Below are 17,755 nucleotides of genomic sequence, written 5' to 3'. Positions count from 1 at the left end.
TTCTTAAATTTTGGTGGAATATACCAGTGAAGCCATCTGGAACATTGTATTTCTTTTGTGGAAACGTGTTTAGCTAAATTCTGTTTCTTTTACAGAAGGAGCAATATTCATGTTACCTGTTTCTTCTTGAGTGAGCTTTAGTATTTTGCGTCCTTCAAGAATTTGTCTGTTTCATCTTTTTCAAATTTATTAACATAAAGTATTTCATAATATTCTCTTATCTTTTTAAAGTCTGTAGTATTCTTTGCATTTTGTCTCCCCTTTTGTTCTTTTAGTTGGTGATTCCTTTGTTCCTGTTCAGTCTGGCTAAAGGTTTATCAACTTAATTGATCTTTTCAGAGAAGAAGCTTTTGATTTCATTGATTTTTTTTCCCCTCTATTTTCTCTATTTCAGGGGTTGGCAAACTTTTTTTTTTTTTGGCAAACTTTTTCTACAAAGGTCAGGGTAGATATCTTAAGTTTTGCAGGTCATCCAGTCAGCTGTGCTGTTCTAGCCTGAAAGCAGCTATAGACAATATGTAAGCAAGTAGACATGGTTATTTTCCAAGAACATTCTATTGGCCAAACAGGGAGTGGGTTGGATTTGGCCGGCAGGCTATAATTTGCCAGTCCCTGCTCCATATCATTAATCTCCCGTTGTTCACACAAGTATGTGTGTGTGCCGTGTGCACATGGACATCTGTGTAGCTTTCCTCTCTGCTCCCTAGCTTCCAGGTTAAATTGTTGGGCCCAAGAACTAATTGATCCTTTTAAGACTGTTACAGTGGGGGTTGTGTGGGCTTCAAAACAGACCTGTAGCTCACTCTGCCATGCTGTCCAAGCCTGAGCATGCATGGGTGTATTCGTGCACTCCAAGAAGGGGAATCACTTGCCTATCTTGCTGAACTAGTCTATTCTGAGAAATATTTCGTGAAATCCCCCTTATATTTGTCTTAGTGGGTAAGAGAAGGGTAGGTAGTTGTTGCCTAGATAAGGCTAAAGGTGTTTGTCATTCCCTCCTCTTCCTGGGAATACCTAGGTCATGAAGCCTTTTAAATTGTGATCCATGGTTAAGAGTCCAAACCTATTTATCCCCTTCCTGTCCCCTCAGTCCTAAGAAATTCAAGGGTATTGTGCCTGCCAAGACTGTTGACAGGCTCACATGTTCCAGCTCACTTTGAAATCTGACATCCTCCTCAGAGCATCTCACATACTTCTGGAGCATATCAACATACTCTCAATCATGGCTTTCGTGCCCTGGAATAGACCTTGGTGCCTGCTCAAGCCTTGAATTATAAATTGCATTTTCTATGTGTCTTATATCCCAGAGGCAAACTTTTTTTTCCTTTTTTTTTTTTTTTCAAACCTCAGGACTCAGTCCCTAATCTAAGAAGAATAAGATCACACACTCTTTATAGCTGAGGCTTTAGGCCATAGTAAGAAAACAGTCTCCTCAATTAGCTGTAATCTTCAAGCTTAATTAGCTTAAGTCTGTCAGAAGAAAGGTTAGAGTTGGAGAAAAGTATTTGAACTTAGACCCTATTCTCACTTCTCATCACTTTGTTTGAGTGGTTCTTCGCTGTGCTCCAGGACTCGCTGTCACTTCCTCCATGAAGCCTTCCCTGACCATTGAAGTATCAAGCAAGCGCACGTCATGCTTTCTCGGTTCCATTTTTCCTCTGTCACATCACAGTGAGATGTAATTGTGTGATGGCTTCAAAGTCAGGTAGTGTGTGTTACTCCTGTCTTACCTGATGCCCTGCAGAGTGCACACACATTGTAGGTGCTCAGTAAGTGTTTGTTGAATTGCAGATACTGACACTGACTGGCTCAGTATCCTTTCCACAGTTCTCTCACCTTTGCCTAACCCTTGCCTCCTGCTGGTCTGGCTGTGAGACTCCCAGCAGCTGACAGAAAGTCCCTTCCTCCACTGCCATTGTGGTGATTATCCTCAGGTTACCCTAACCTGCCAGCTGGCACAGGCTCCCTCCAGTCTCGTTAGGCCAACCTGGACTAAGCTCCTTCACACATTTTCCTTACCTTTCTGTTCCTCTAGCCAGGTTTTTAAAAGTCAAGAGATCCTAAATGCATGTGTCTAGTGGACAGGATCCAGGCCCTCACCCAGAAGGTGAGGTAGCTTGGAGCTTGGGAGCAGGTAGCACTTGGAGCGGGCGGGCAGGAGGGAGGTTGCAACACCTGTGACGCTCCCACCAAAGAGACCACTTTTTTGAAGAAACCTCATTGGGTTAGCAATAAGAGTTTGTTTTAGGAATGAAATTTTCAAGAAAATGATAACAGTTTTATATGAGAGCATGAACTATAAGACATGGCTGCCTTTGCCCAGTGATGGCTTATGCCCCAAAAGAAACTAATGAGATATTTGGGTTCTCTTTTGCCTAAGGTAGACTTTCCTTAGGTGTGGTTACTTCATTGGCGATGGTGTCAGGAGAGAAGAGATCAGAGTGGGACCTGTGAGCGTCTGTGTACTTCAGGTGGGAAATTGCCTGGGCTCTTGAGAGCTTGCCTCTGGGACTACAGAGCTTTCCTGATCACCAGCCCTTTGTTCTTTTCCAGACACTGTGCATCCTAGCCAACATAGCAGATGGGACAACAGCAAAAGAACTCATTATGACCAATGATGACATCCTGCAGAAAATCAAGTATTACATGGTAGGCCTTTGTCCCTTTCACTGCTCCACGGTAGCTTCATCAGAAGGCAAGGACTATAGCATTGTTAGTGCAAAACAAATGGTGCAGAGATTAAAAAAAAAAAAAAGAAGAGACTACTCTGTAACAGATTTAAGGAGCTCTCTTTCATCCTGAAGAAGAAGAGACTGGAAGGCCTTGAAGCTTGTGCTGTTTGGCAGTATTACCACCCATCCATCACCCCACTCCCCACCCTCGTTGTCTCCTGATTGCCTCCTTATTCAGTGAGGACTTGGGCTCTTGGATTTCCCTCAGTGCCCCAAAACCCCTGTCTTACCTCTCAAGGCTTCTGTCTGATGTGTGTGAGCTCTTAAGCCTCCAGCACCCATGGCACTTGTTCTTTGACCTGTTTGCTTGCAAACACAATCTGCTACCTACTTCCAAACACGTCGGTCACCTATTGCCACAGCCATCCCGTGGATCTTGTCATCAGCAGAAACTGCCCATTGCCAAAATCTGACAGTCTTTTCATTCTGTCAGTGTCTCCTAACAAAACCCTAACTGTGGGTGAACCTGTCTTCTCTTTGCCTGCCTGTCAGAGTCCACAGCTGCAGAGAAAGGCATAGAACCAGGCTGATTGGTTTCATGTTAATTTCACAGTTTACAACCAACCCACCCCCACCCCCACCCCCACCCCCACCCCCACCATTGGTACTCAGCAGTGTCCACTACCCCTCTGTGATTCTCCAGCAAGCTGACACCTCTCATGCAAAATGGGTTCTTACCTTCTTGTTCTTTAAACCTCACCTTTTCTCTCCCTCATCACTCATAGTGATGACTTCACCTTCTATTCTATTATGACAATAAAGGCCAGAATCCCTTAGTGGCTCCCTGTTAACACCTTGAATACCATCCATACCCACCTTGTGATGGCCTGTGAAGTCCTGCATGATCCGACTCATCCGTATCCCCAACTCCTCTCATTTCCCTCTTTGCTTTGTTCATTACACTGACCTCCTTCTGTTCCTTAAAAAGGCCATGCATGTTCCTTCCTACCTTGGGACGTTTGCACATGCTGGCTCTGCTATGCCTGGAACACTTTTCTTCACACTCTTTGGTGTGCCTTTTAACCTCTCAGATCTGAGCTCAACTGACACATCTTGTGGGCTCTTATCAATGTGGGTTATACTTTGTTACCTTCAGAGCACTTAGCTGAATTACAGTGATACATAAAGTGTTTGTGTCCCTCCTAAGCTCCATGAAGGCAAGAACTAGGTCAGTTTTTTGTACATTTTCATATCTATCACCTTGGACGATGCCTGGCCTTTAGTATGTGCTCAGTAAATATTTGTTGAATGAAGCAGTAATGCTTCAACCAGGAATTCCCTTATCTTTCCAATTCCAGATCCACATAGTATCTCTAATCTTTTCAAAGTTTTTCTTGATTTCCCATATCCACCGAGGTATACCTGTTCATAGCCAGGCTTTGTAAAAGTATCTTCTGTACACGCTAACTCCTTCTTCACCTCTAAAATTCACTCTAACTACTTCATATGGCCTTTACTTCATCACTCAACTAAAACTGCTCTGCTTAAGGTTACCAATGACCTCCATGATGCCAAATCCAGTTTTCTCTCCTAATCTCACCTCACGTACAGCAACCTTCAACACAGCTGACCATTTCCTCTTGGAAACATCCTTTTCTTATGTTTTCTTTTTTTTTTTTTTTTAATTTTTTTTTTTTTTCAACGTTTATTTATTTTTGGGACAGAGAGAGACAGAGCATGACCGGGGGAGGGGCAGAGAGAGAGGGAGACACAGAATCGGAAACAGGCTCCAGGCTCTGAGCCATCAGCCCAGAGCCTGACGCGGGGCTCGAACTCACGGACCGCGAGATCGTGACCTGGCTGAAGTCGGACGCTTAACCGACTGCTCCACCCAGGCGCCCCATTCTTATGTTTTCCATGACAGTATCCCTCCTTGCTTAGCCCTGGACTCTTCTTTTCTCTCCTACATGCTCTCCTGAGACCTGTGGTCTTTATTACACTATTACACAGTGGCATTTCCTAGGGAGCTTTCAAAGATTGTAGCCTTGTCCCTTTCCTTTCAAGTTTCTGATTTAATAGGTCTGGGTTGTGGCTTGGGCATCAGGGTTTTTGAAAGTTCCCCAGGTGGTTCTTATGTATAGCTGTGGTTGAAAACCCCTGGTTTAGGGGGATCTCATCCACTCCCATGGCTTTTACCATCCTCTCTATGCTTTTTTGGTTTCTGGGCTCTGGTCTAGTAGTCTTGATAAATGGAATAGGCATTTATAGTATTTACATTTTCCATAGTATCCAACAGTATAAAATACAAACAAAGTAATGGTTACTGGCCTTCAAAAGCTATGACAACAAGCTTTCCTGATGGTGCCTGCAACTCTGCAAACGCTTGTTCTTTTCTTAATGTGGGCAGGGCGTAGAGGAGGGTCACGTGGAGGATATACCTCCAGACTTGTTTTCTGAACTCTGGACTCCTATATCCTGCCTACTCTACATCTCCATGTGCCTGTCTGATGCTTCCTGAAGGTGATGTTTAAAGATGAATTCTTGGGGCACCTGGGTGACTTGGTCGGTTAAGCATTCAACATTGACTCAGGTCATCATCTCACAGTTTGTGGGTTCGAGCCCTGTGTCTGGCTCTGTACTGACAGCTCAGAGCCTGGAGCCTGCTTCAGATTCTGTGTCCCTCTCTCTCTGCCCCTCCCCCACTCACACGGTCTGTCTCTCTCTCAAAAAATAAATAAACATTAAAAAAATAAAAATTGGGGTTTTTTTTTAATACTCTTATTTTAGAGAGAGAGCGTGAGCGAGGGAGGGGCAGAGAGAGGGAGACACAGAATCTGAAGCAGGCTCCACGCTCTGAGCTGTCAGCACAGAGCCCGACATGGGGCTCGAACCCACAAACCATGAGATCATGACCTGAGCTGAAGTCTGATGCCCAACCAACTGAGCCACCCAGATGCCCTAGAAATGAATTCTTTTTTTTTTTTTTTTTTTTTTTTTCAACGTTTATTTATTTTTGGGACAGAGAGAGACAGAGCATGAACGGGGGAGGGGCAGAGAGAGAGGGAGACACAGAATCGGAAACAGGCTCCAGGCTCTGAGCCATCAGCCCAGAGCCTGACGCGGGGCTCGAACTCACGGACCGCGAGATCGTGACCTGGCTGAAGTCGGACGCTTTAACCGACTGCGCCACCCAGGCGCCCCGCCCTAGAAATGAATTCTTAAATATCTCCCCTAAACCTAAGTTTCTTCTCTCCTGGTCTTTCCCATCTCAGTATAGTAGCTCTGCCCTGCTCAAACCTGGGAGCCAGTCTTGATTTCTCCAGGTCTTTCACCTCATTAATCCAGTTTTTCAGCAGGTCCTGTCAGTCGTTCCCCCAAAGCAGAATTGGATTCTTTTTGCTTCTTTCTGTCACCACTGCCCTCACTCTGGACCAAGCCATAGCACCTCACGCCTGATTGACTATAATAGCCTCCTGGACACCTGTGCACGGTCACTCCGGTCCCTTCAGCCCAGGTCAGATCTTCACCATCCACTGCTTAAATCCTTCGGGAGCTTACTCCCAACTCAGAGTGAAATCCGAAGTCCTTTCTCTGGCCTACAAGGGCCCACAATTTAGCCACGCCCACTTCTCTGAAAGTTGCCCCACTTTGCCTTCTCAGTATGCACAAGCTCGGTAGCTCCTCCTTACCTCAGACCTTTTCAGGAACTTTTCCTTCCTCTTGGTGCCCCTAGGCCCTTGCTCTTGGCACAACTTGTACCTTTCTATCCCTTAAGTCTCTGCTTAAACGTTGCCTCCTGTAGGGTGCCTGCGTGGCTCAGTCAGCTGAGCATTGGACTCTTGATTTCCGCTTGGGTCATGATCTCACAATTCATGGGACTGAGCCCAGCTCAGAGCCTACTTGGGCTTCTCTCTCCCCCTTTCTCTGCCCCTCCTCCACTCAACATGCACCTGTGCTTTCTCCTCTCAAACATTAAAACAAAAATCTTGCCTCCTTCAAAGAGATCTCTTCTGTGCTCTCCACCTAAATTAGATTCCCACCCCTTCACCCTGTAGTTTCCTCCATCACAATTTGTTTCCTCAAGAAATATGTATTGAATGAATGAACTTATACATCGTAAACATGTATTTTTGTACAGTATATCATTTCATTTATTCAACAAATACCCATTCAGGTGGGAGCAGATGATAAGTTTTATTATGTTTTGTCTTTGTGGAACCTGAACTGGGTATCTCTTTAAAAGTCTTGGCAGGTATGGGGTGCCTGGGTGGCTTAGTCAGTTAAGTGTCAGACTTCAGTTCAAATCATGATCTTACAATTTGTGAGTTCGAGCTCTGTGCTGGGCTATGTTCTGACAGCTCAGAGACTGGAGCCTGCTTCAGGTTCTGTGTCTTCCTCTCTCTCTCTGCCCCTCCCCCATTCATGATCTGTCTCTTTCTCAAAAACAAACATTAAAAAAAAGAGAGAGAGAGTACAATTTAAAAGTCTGGACAGGTAAAAAGGGAAAAGAATCACCAGCCATAGAATTTGTAGTGAAGAAAGCCACGTCCACTTCCTGTCTCTGCGTTGTTGAGATACAGTCCTACATGATGAGATAAATCTCTTTGCCTTCAAAAACTGTTGAGTATATTATGCCACTGGTATTTTCCAGATATGCATTTTATTTAAATGTACTGGGGACTTTTTTCTTAATTGATCAATAGGAAAATCATCTGTAATGATTGTTTTACTATTGGGTCCTCTGTCATGTAGGAGAAAGCAGTCTATATGGGTAAATGATCCAACTTTAACAAAAGTGGTTATACTTTGAGTACATAAAGAAAAATAAGAATTGTGTTTCAGAAGATGAGGAAGCTCCTTAATAGTAGAAACATTAGATGAAGCAAGTAAAGACTCAATCAAGTATTGTGGGACATCACCCCACAAATAAGAGTAATTTACTTTTAAGAGTAAGAGTAGTACTCTTAGGAATAAGAGTATTTGGGGCACCTGGGTGGCTTAGGTGGTCCAACTCTTTATTTTGGCTCAGGCCATGATCTCACAGTTGGTGAGTTCACGCCCCACATCCGGCTCCACACTGATAGTGTGGAGCCTACTTGGGATTCTCTCTCCCTCCCTCTCTCTCTGCTCCTCCCCTGCTCATGCTCTCTTTCTCTCTCAAAAATAAACTTTAAAACAAAAAAAAGTAATTTGAATTAGACCATCAGTAGCCAAATACAAAAGGCACATTCATCCAATTTATTGACCACTGGAGACCTGAAAGTTTCCTAGTGTAGATAAAAACAGAGAGAGTGATAAATTGTAAACTACCCATAGAGCCCTGGAGGTGTTTTGTTTGGCTTACCAGAGGGTTTCTAAAATCTGAATGTGAATGTCTCTTGGCAAGTCTTCTTCACTCCCCAGTTTACCAGATTTCCTACCATTCTCTGTTGTCTTTTTTTTTTTTTTTTTTTTTTTTTTTTTTTCCAACGTTTATTTATTTTTGGGACAGAGAGAGACAGAGCATGAACGGGGGAGGGGCAGAGAGAGAGGGAGACACAGAATCGGAAACAGGCTCCAGGCTCTGAGCCATCAGCCCAGAGCCCGACGCAGGGCTCGAACTCACGGACCGCAAGATCGTGACCTGGCTGAAGTCGGACGCTTAACCGACTGCGCCACCCAGGCGCCCCTCTCTGTTGTCTTAAGCCCAACCCATTCACCCACTGGAGTTTGAGAGCCCAAATTCACACTTTTAGCCTATTGGAATTGCCTGTGGTATGTTACAAAAAAGTACATCAAGTAAGATTACCTCCATATTGTTTTTTTCTTTTTCTTCATCAAATAGGGTCATTCACATGTCAAACTGCAGCTTGCCGCTATGTTTTGTATATCAAACCTCATATGGAATGAAGAGGAAGGTAAGAGATGGGTGAGATTTGTTCTGAAGAAAATTATGGGAGGGAAAGCAGCAGGTGCCCCTGAGATCCTAGGTGCAGGCCTCATTCAGTGGGTTCCAAGTACCCAACAGAGTCACCTTGGCATGAGAATCGATGGGACTAGCCTGAGTCAGCTGGACAGCTAACACTGAGCCCCTACCTTGGAGTCAACGCTGTAGCGGATTACAGAGGATGGGGGTGGAGGAGCCCTAGAGAAATGAGTGAGGTCCATGCCCTTGAGAAGGCTGAGGAGGAGGTTGGTGGGAGGTACTTGAAGAAGATGAGAGGTGGGCAGATGGGTCTTTGATTGTGTGCAGAGGAGGCACATGTAAGGACCCCAGGCAGATAAGCTTAATGGAGAAGTGGGTGCATTGGTGAGAAAGGAGAAATACAAGAGTGCTGAAGCAGCCAGTCTGGAAAGTGGCCTCTGTGGATTGGAGGTTCTCCACCTTGACTGCATATTAGAGTCACCTGAGGATTTTTGCACCAGACCAATTTAAGGGGGGGGGGGGGGAGACAGATGATAGGCATAAGTATTTTAATTCTTCAGGTGATTCCAATGTCCAGCCAAGGTGGCAGACAGATGTGGAAGAACAGTGAGTCTCAATGCTGTTGGCTGCATAAGAATCACCTGGGGAACTTTTTAAAACGCAGATTTCTGGGCTATACACCAAGAGATTCTGCTTCACTGGGTATAGAGGAGGTCAGTGAATGAGTGAGTCACTGCAGGCTCTTGATGGGGAGGAAAGACTCCAGGAGGAGTATTCTACTCAGCAGCCGTGTCTAGAACAAAGTGGAAGGAAGAGAAATTGAATTCAACATGTAGGCCTAGACACCAAGCACCAGGGAAACAAAACTGCCCTCAAGGAGGTCCTAGTCTAGTTGAAAGGGAGGACAGTGCAGTACGAAGTTGGAACTGCCACATGCTAACCAGGAGACTGCAGGAAGTGTTGGGAGGTCAGAGCAGGGTGAAAGAGATTAGAAGGGGGAAAACAAGACCTGTTTGAACTAGGAAGAGCCTGGCTTTACATGTCCAGAAAGAGACGAAGATGGGGCCCGATGGCAGAGGGCCTTGTGCCAGGCTGAAGAATCTGACCTTGATGCTATAGTCCTTGGAAACATTACTCGATCAGCAGAATCCAGGATGGACACAGGAAGGAGGGTCAAGGAGCAGGGAGACCAGTTTTTGAGCATCCAAGCATGAGGGGATCCAACTTCACTGGGGACCAGGGGTATGGAAGGATGGGGCGTAAAGGACCCTGGTAAGGCTCTAGATGGTTGATTGTACATCAAGGAAAGCAGATGCCTGGGTTGTGTTCCCAGTAACCTGTTAGCTTTAATCTCTTAGGTTCACAAGAACGCCAGGATAAATTACGAGACATGGGCATCGTAGATATTCTACACAAACTGAGTCAGTCACCAGATTCAAACCTTTGTGACAAGTGAGTATCAAAATAAAAGGGCCTTGCTTTGGGGTATGTTGGATTCTTTTATGAAAGGGTCTGGCTTGCTTAGTAATTCACATGGCCAAACTTAAAATCTTTTAGATTCTTGAATTCCCTTCATTAACTGTGAGCCACTGTAGGAATTTTGAGTAAGATAAACTAATAATCAGCAAATTTTTTAAAGATTCTCATCTTATTGGGAGTTAACATGAGCCTGGGCCATCTTAGTGGATATCTGGAGAGGATCCAGAAATCATTCTCTTGACATTAAAATAGAAAGGAAGGCCAATAATAAAAACATCCATTACCTCAAAACCTCATTGAGCACCTGCCTTGTGTCAGCCTGGCCTGGCTGCTGGGAATACAGCAGTGTCCACTGAGGGTTTGCTGTCCTCGCAATATACTCAGAGAAGCAAGAATCATAATCAGAGATCTGTGTAACGTCAAAATAGCCGCAAATGTTCTCCCTAGCTGTATACACTCTGCCGCTCATGTTCATTCTCCACACTCTTGGACGTGGCTCACAAGTGCTCCCTGGCCTAACTCTGCCTTTCTCATTCTCTGTGCTCCCCCTGCCCTGTACTCCAGCCACACCTTCCCCGTCACAGTATCACATCTTCATGCATTTACACATTCTGTTCCATCCGATTTGCTACCCAGTCCACTCTCCGCCTAATTCCCCATTCCTTTGGCAGAGAATTTTTTTCAATAGTAACCTCTACTGGGTACTGTTTTAGGCCTTGGAGATAATAATGGTGAATAAAATCGATGAAGTCCTTGCCTTTGTGGAACTTAACATTCTAGTACAGAAGACACCACAAACAAATGAATATGTAATATGATAGCAGGTAGTGAGAGGTACTATGAGAAAAACAGCAAGGTGAAGGAATGAAGTATAAAAAAGTTTCTTTTCCTATAGATGGGCCAGTAAAGTCCTCTCTGAGGATGTGACATTTGATCAAAGATCTGGATGAAATAGTCTGCCAGGCAGATGTTCAGAAGCATAGTATTCTAACGGAGGGGACAGTGAGTGCAAGGCTGTGAGGCAGGAATGAGGTTGACATGTTCAAGAAACAACAGGGAGACCAGTGGGACTGCAGATAAATAAATGAGGGCTGGACTCGTAATAAGTGGACTCTGGGAGGCAGCAGGGAGCAAGCAAAAAGCCTTATAGGCCATAGTAGGGACTTTGGATTTTAATCAGAGTTTGATAGAAAGTCATTGGAGAGTTTTGAGCAGAAGAGACCTTACCTGACTTGAATTTGTGCAAGATCACTCTGGTGGCTGCGTAGAGAATCACCTGGGCAAGCAGGGAAGGGAGAACAGTTCAAGGCTATTGTCATGTAGGTAAGAGATGAGATGAGCGTGGTAGTGGTAGAAGTATTGAGAAGTGGTCAGATTCAGGATTTAATCTAAAGATAGAGACAACAGGATTTGCTCATGGATTTAATGTAAGATGTTAAAGAGAGGAAAGGAAAATGCCTAGAGTTTTAGCCTGAACAACAGAATAGGGTGTAGCCATTTACCAAGATAATGAGGAATACAAGAGAAATTTGGGTTGGGGTAGGGAGAATTGAGGATTCTTGTTTGGACATTTCAGACTTTGGATGCAATTAGATAGTGGTGGATTATCTAATAATACATAGGTAGGTAATGGGGCTGAGGATAAAAACTAGGATGGTATATAAAGCACTGAAGCTGAATGAAGTCACCTAAGGAGACTAAGAGAGAGGAAGACAGTAGGAGGGCTATAAGAACCATGCTGTGGAGCCCTCGAACAGTTAGGGGAAAAGAAAAAGATCCAGCAAAGGAAATGAAGGAACAACCAGTGAGGCAGACAGAGACCCAGGCACAGAAGGTATCCTGAAAGCAAGGGAAGAGAATGCCCCAACAGTGGCCATTTATCCTTGAAAACTCATATCAGGTTGTCCCCTCCTCCAAAAGGTCTTGCCTGATCCATTCTGCACCCTATGCTTTGTCAAGGGACCCCATCCGCCAGGACCTCCCATAACACCCATAGGATATACCACACTGTCGTGGCTGTCAGCTTGCTTGTTCTGTTCCACTCGAGGGAAAAGGCACTTGCTAATTGCTCCTCAAGTGAATGGCTGTGCCAGACTCTAGAGCACACAGAGCAGATGGGGCTCCTGCCTCCCTGAAGTTTGCCATCCTGTGAGTCAAAGTAGACAAATCCCCAAATAACTGCAGCTCAAGGCTGCTGCTCAGTGAGTATCACATCAAAGGCGAGTCAAAGTTAGGCACCCGTTGAAGCCTTGATTTGAGCGGTACTTTAAGGACCAGCACCCTTGCCCCCACCTCCACAGCAGTAGTATGGCTGCTGACTCAGATGATAGGCTATCAGCCTGTCTGTCCTGGCTGAGGGCCAGATCGTTCCCTGGCTTTCTTTTCTCAGGTTTGTTTAGAAACAAAAATAATTCTGCTTAAAATCGTTTCTGGGATGACCTGAAACACTAAAAGAGGCCTCACCAGCAGGATGTACAATAGGTTTTGGCCCTGGCCTACATTGCTTGGACCAGTCTGATGCTGTTTCCCATATATGTATGGCACATAAGTTTTCAGCAGTTTTTAAACCCCATTGAAAGAATCAAGGTCTAAGAAAAAAAAAAATCAAGGTCTGGGCTACCTTACCTAGTCCATCTAAGGAACCATGATCTTGCCTCTAAAACATCTGTGAAAGACTTCTTAGATATTAAGAGATAGCAGAAAGATGATAAGGTACACACTAAGGTCTAATATAACAAACATAGACAGCCCCCGAGAAAGATTCAGAAGGAGTCTGAATTGGCAGTTCTAATTTTAGTCAAAACCCTCATGTGAACATTCCCACCATGGCACAGACATCTCTCAGTATCCTTCTATCTTTAAGGCTTTGTGATCCTTTGACTTTCAAACACTTAGAGATGAGGAGCTATTGTCGGCCAGCCCTTTCCACCTCAGGCTCAAAGGGCCTTGGGATTGTGAGGTGAGGTGGATGGTCATTAAAGGGCAGCTTGTGGCATCATTCATCAACTTGTTTCTGTAGGAAAATGACTTTGTAGAACCCAACTATTTCATAACTCGGAGACCGTGTATACAGGGCTTCCCATTTTGATGGATTGGACTATTTGCAGTTACTATATTTATAGAGCCTTAGATAATTGTAAGAACACCCCTTAGTTTCCACTTTAAAAACTACAGGTCCCATTACTTAACCAGACACTCCATTTGTGTCGAGCTTACTGCATGCCCAGTCTACCTTGGCTTAATTTCATCAGCTAATTGTAACTAAACATTTTAGCCATTTCTTTCCATAACTTAGAAGGGGGAGACCATTGCTAAAACCTGACTTTGTAATTCCCACAATTGTAGCCTCTTGAGAAACTTTACCAAGTTCATGATTGCAGTAGTAAAGGAGGCCTACCTCAGTCCTAGCTCAAAGGAAGACACTTTAACAAGGATGAGGATGGGTGAGGCCACCGCCCACATCGTGTCTCTTCCTCTCCAACTTGCTGCCTTCTTTCCAGCCATCCCACACTGGTCTATACCAGCAGGCATGAAAAAAAGAATGAGATGAAACTGTAACCTCCTTCCTCAATTTGAAGGCATTTGAAACCATGAGTCAGCATTGGGTCATGAGCTCTAGGCCCCCCAGGCACCTTCTAATCAGCCCCTGAATATCTTTCCCTGGGTCAATTTTCCTCCTAGCTTCCCAGAACCCTAAGTGTACCCCCACAGTGTCCTGGAGCACTAGATAAAACCTGCATGGCAATAGGAGAAAGTAAAGAATTCCAGATACGTCACACCTAAATGCCAGTGACCAAGGAAAAGTATAAAATGCCCCCTGAGCTGCAACAGGTGTAATGACAAGAGCAGCCCTTTCTAGGAGAACCTCAGGAAGAGGAATACAGCCAGCCTGAGATTGAAGTTACCCACTGACCGCACATCTCTGCCCCGTATGGTAGTCGCCCAGCTGGGCTCACCCCGCTTCCCTTTGGGGATCTACCTTTTTAGACTCCACGTTACCATCTTGGAGCCATCTTGAAGGGCTTTTGCCTTCATTCCACTTCTCAGATGATGGCTAACAGGAACTTTGTGATTTCAGGGCAAAGACGGCACTGCAGCAGTACCTGGCGTGACGGGAGCACCCTGGGCACCTGCGAGCATCCCACATCCTTGTTAAAGGAAGTACAGGAACTAGCCTCATTTGATTCCTTCTATTTGCACAAGTCACCTTGGACTGCAGGGAGCTGTTTTGCAAAAGCAATTTGGTAGGCTTAGATCTCAAATTCATCTTGAGAACATTTTTTCGAGGTAGTAATTTCCTCAGAGGACTATTGTGTTTTGTTTTGTTTTGTTTTCTGAGCTACCTGGACTCTTTGTTAGAACAATCAATCATTTTCCTTTGGACCTACAATTTTTTGCCTATGCTGCAGCCACTTTGTGAGTGAGGATGAATGTGTCTCTGCACACATAGGTGTGTGTGCGTGTGTGTGCACGTGGGTCAGAATGAATGGATGTGTGTGTGTGTGAGGGATACCTCAAATTTTTCTTTTCTTATTTTGTGTGAAAATCTCTTTTCTACAGATTTTCCAGGGTTTAAGCATTGCTTGCTGTATAAAAAACTTTACTGAATTATATACAGTTTGAATGAAATGTTATTTTAAAAACAAAACAATTGTTAAGTGTTCCATAAAGGTTATGTTGAATTTTGGTCAGATGAATATTTGTAAGTAAAAAATATATGCATTTCTGAACCTCAACTTACATAGATTTTCTTTATAAAAAACAAAACAAAAAAAAAAACAAAAACAAAAACAAAAAAAAAGAAAAAAGGTTGGCTGTAGTTGGCCTGAATAACAGGCATGATATATGGTGCTGTGCAAAATAGTAAGCTAGCATCTTACTGCCGTCAATATCAGCAGGTACAGAGCCTCTTTTCAGCCTAATTCAATAAGCTCTCAGGCTTCCAAGTCAGATGGACAGGGTGGAGTGGAGTGAGGCAACAAATTCACAATAGGATTTTTGAACCATCAGGGGGAAATATAGCTACTGATAGTGAAAGCCCAGCCCTGACTCTGGCATGCTACACTTGGCAGGAACTGGGCACCAAGAGCCTCCTGACTGCCCTAAATCCTGTCATCGGTGTAGCGGTATCTGGCAGGATATAGAGCCAGTCGTGGAACCTTATGCTCAAACTAAAGTAGGTCATCACTTCGTGGAAACAAAGTCTGATCACCTTGTGCTTCCTGAAACAGCATATATCACTGTGAAACTAAAGAATGCTCTACAGACTCACCTGTAGAAAGAAGCAAAGAACAGGATAGCTTAGAAAGCTGTTTTTCTCTTAGCTATACTCAGCTAATTCTACTAGTCACTCAGGACTGCTATTCAGTGTGCTTTTGTAAAATGAGATCAAAATTTGAGTAAGAGATGTGGCTGAGATTTTGTCCTGCATGAAGCCCAAAGCACTGAAGTTTGAGCGAGGGAAAGGGACTCTCCCCAGCGGATGGAAGATGGATTCTCTGACAGCGAGTGCTACTTCGCCCTGCTGCAGCCTTTAGTTTGGCACCTGGCTCCAGCTTCTGGGTCAGCTTCAAGGTGAACTCAACAGAGGTTGCTCTTGACTGTTTGGAGGAACAACCAGCCTTCCTTTTCCCTTTGCTAAAAGAAGTTCAGAGGCATTGCGGCCCGGAAGCAAGGTCTGTGACCCAGCCGCTTGTCATGAGTGTGTGCCACTGACAGAGCCCCAAGCCTCCCAGCCACTCCTGATGGGGCTGCTCACACCGCAGCCACCCCATCACCAACCTGCACCTTCCTTGGAGGATTTAAATATGTTTGATTGCAAATGAATGTTTTTAAGTGTATTTAATGCAATTTTTCCTGTTCTCAACATGACCACCCAAGATTCAAACACAGAGATTGCCAAGTTGTTATTTTTTTTCAGAACACCACCGATTTAAAAATCTGTCACAGCAGGGACTTGGGTTTTGTGCGGCCAACAGAGTGTTAATGTGAGAACGCCAGTTTAAAGAAAATCGAGTTTATTGGGAATAAAGCCTTATATAGGTCCACTCATTGACATTTCTAGTACTGAGAAAATGTCCTTGGTTGGCATTTGTAACACGAAACACTATAGAGTTGGTAAATATAAAGAAACCAATAACAAATTGCTGAGACAATCTTGAACCCAGATAGCATTAGAAAGCTGAAAGCCCAATGAACTAACACTTTCACACTTAAACTCTGTGGATAAATCTTGCCTGTGGCTATAAACAGATGGTCAGAGAAAAAGTGCTTTACTATAATTAACTTTTCTGATTTAAATGAAGGAAAAATGTATTTATTAAAGCTGTTTGCTGCTTTATGCAGGTGCAGTGTTCAGTCGGCAAGAAAGTGGGAGGAATGGGGCGTGGTCTGTGTCTCCACCCGAGTCCTTCACTAAGCTTCTCGCTCTCTCTAATACTGCACTCTGTTTCTCCTTTTGTGCCCTGATTGTAACCCAAAATTTATGAACTAGAAAAGAATGTCCAGTTTAATAAGTTGCATTTTTTTTTTCCTTAAGCACTTTATGCAGAACAATACATGTTCTTCTGGTAGTGTTTGGATAATATGATTTTAACACATGCTAATAAAAGCCAAGAAAAAAATCATGGCAACTTCTAAAAAGGAGTCTGTTTTCCAAATGTCTAGAACATTAGGAAACATTAGAAGATACTGTGTACTGGCTTTTGGAACCTATGATTCTTGGTGAGTAAGAGGCCGGGAAGTGACTGTATTTCAGAGCGGGGGCCGGTGCCCTGTGGGAGTTACAGCTACCCTACAGGGCATCTGCAGCAAGCTGGGAACCCCTCTTCTTGCCTCCTGAAAGCAAGCAGACCCTCTACAGGTGGCCGCTCCCAGCCACCGGGACCTCCCCAGTGCTGTGTCTACTCCTTCCATCCTCTCCTCAGCCACATTTCTACTGCCACCACCCACTGGACTCAGGTCCCGAGCTTGGCGGATGACCAGCTGTGCTCTCTCTGCAGGGATGCCCAGGTGCTCTTTACTTACTGCACACTACTTCTTTTCCCCATCTCTAAAACATAGAGAAGCATCTCCTATCACTTGGGCTCCCTAGAAACAGAAAGCCAAGGACATCTACCCTAGAGCTTGGTGGAGGGAGGGTGGTGAGGTGGTTGGCAGGGGAGGGAATTCCCTTGCCACAGGGCAAGCATGGAAGTGAGACCTGGGAAATGGGGGTCTGACCCCAGATTCTGATGGAGAGCCGATGGGGAGAGGTCCCGACACCTTGCCACCTGGGATAGGGGCTGGTGCTGCCCCAGTCCTGCTCCTTTGCAGATTTCTCCTGCTTCCTGGGCAGAGAGGTGTGTGGGGGTTTCCAGCACGAGGCTAGCTGTGGCCTATGACCTGGCTTCTGGAGAAAAACTGAGGGAACCCCTGCCTCAAGGGCCATGTCTTGGCCTACCTAGCCACCTTTCCTCCTGTCTCTGCAGCCCTTGGCTCCTGGCCTTTGCTCTGCTGAGCAGTCAGCCCTCTCGCTGAGCGGAGGGCCAGAGCCAGTCCTTAGGTAGGAAGGAAGCTCTGTCTTTATTTCACGGGGCAGAGCTTGCCCTAGCGCTCATCCTGCATCCTCTGGTTTGCTTCCATTGTAGGAAGCCAGGCCCAGGTCTCTGCCAAGGAGTTCCATCCTCAGTGTTGGCTGACGTTTTAGCCAGTCTCAGGC

The 17,755-nt window shown here is 44.9% G+C and overlaps 1 protein-coding gene across 3 annotated transcripts in view; it reads left to right on the top strand.

The window, feature by feature from the left end:
• ARMC8 (armadillo repeat containing 8) overlaps positions 1-15,947 on the top strand; it is a 108,709-nt gene extending 92,762 nt beyond the window's left edge. For 2 of the 3 annotated variants that reach the window (XM_045503523.1, XM_045503521.1), the window contains 5 exons: positions 2,385-2,471; positions 2,554-2,649; positions 8,497-8,569; positions 9,936-10,029; positions 14,135-15,947. In XM_045503523.1, coding sequence (XP_045359479.1) covers positions 2,385-2,471; positions 2,554-2,649; positions 8,497-8,569; positions 9,936-10,029; positions 14,135-14,168 — 384 coding nt within the window. In that variant the 3' untranslated portion in view covers positions 14,169-15,947. The remainder of the gene's footprint in view (positions 1-2,384; positions 2,472-2,553; positions 2,650-8,496; positions 8,570-9,935; positions 10,030-14,134) is intronic. The other variant, XM_045503522.1, reaches the window with a different exon arrangement.
• The last annotated feature ends 1,808 nt before the right edge of the window (positions 15,948-17,755 follow it).

Source organism: Leopardus geoffroyi, chromosome C2 (genome assembly GCF_018350155.1).
Source record: "Leopardus geoffroyi isolate Oge1 chromosome C2, O.geoffroyi_Oge1_pat1.0, whole genome shotgun sequence".
NCBI lineage: Eukaryota > Metazoa > Chordata > Mammalia > Carnivora > Felidae > Leopardus > Leopardus geoffroyi.
The sequence above is the reverse complement of the archived record's forward strand: the minus strand, read 5'-3'. Positions and strand labels throughout refer to the sequence as shown.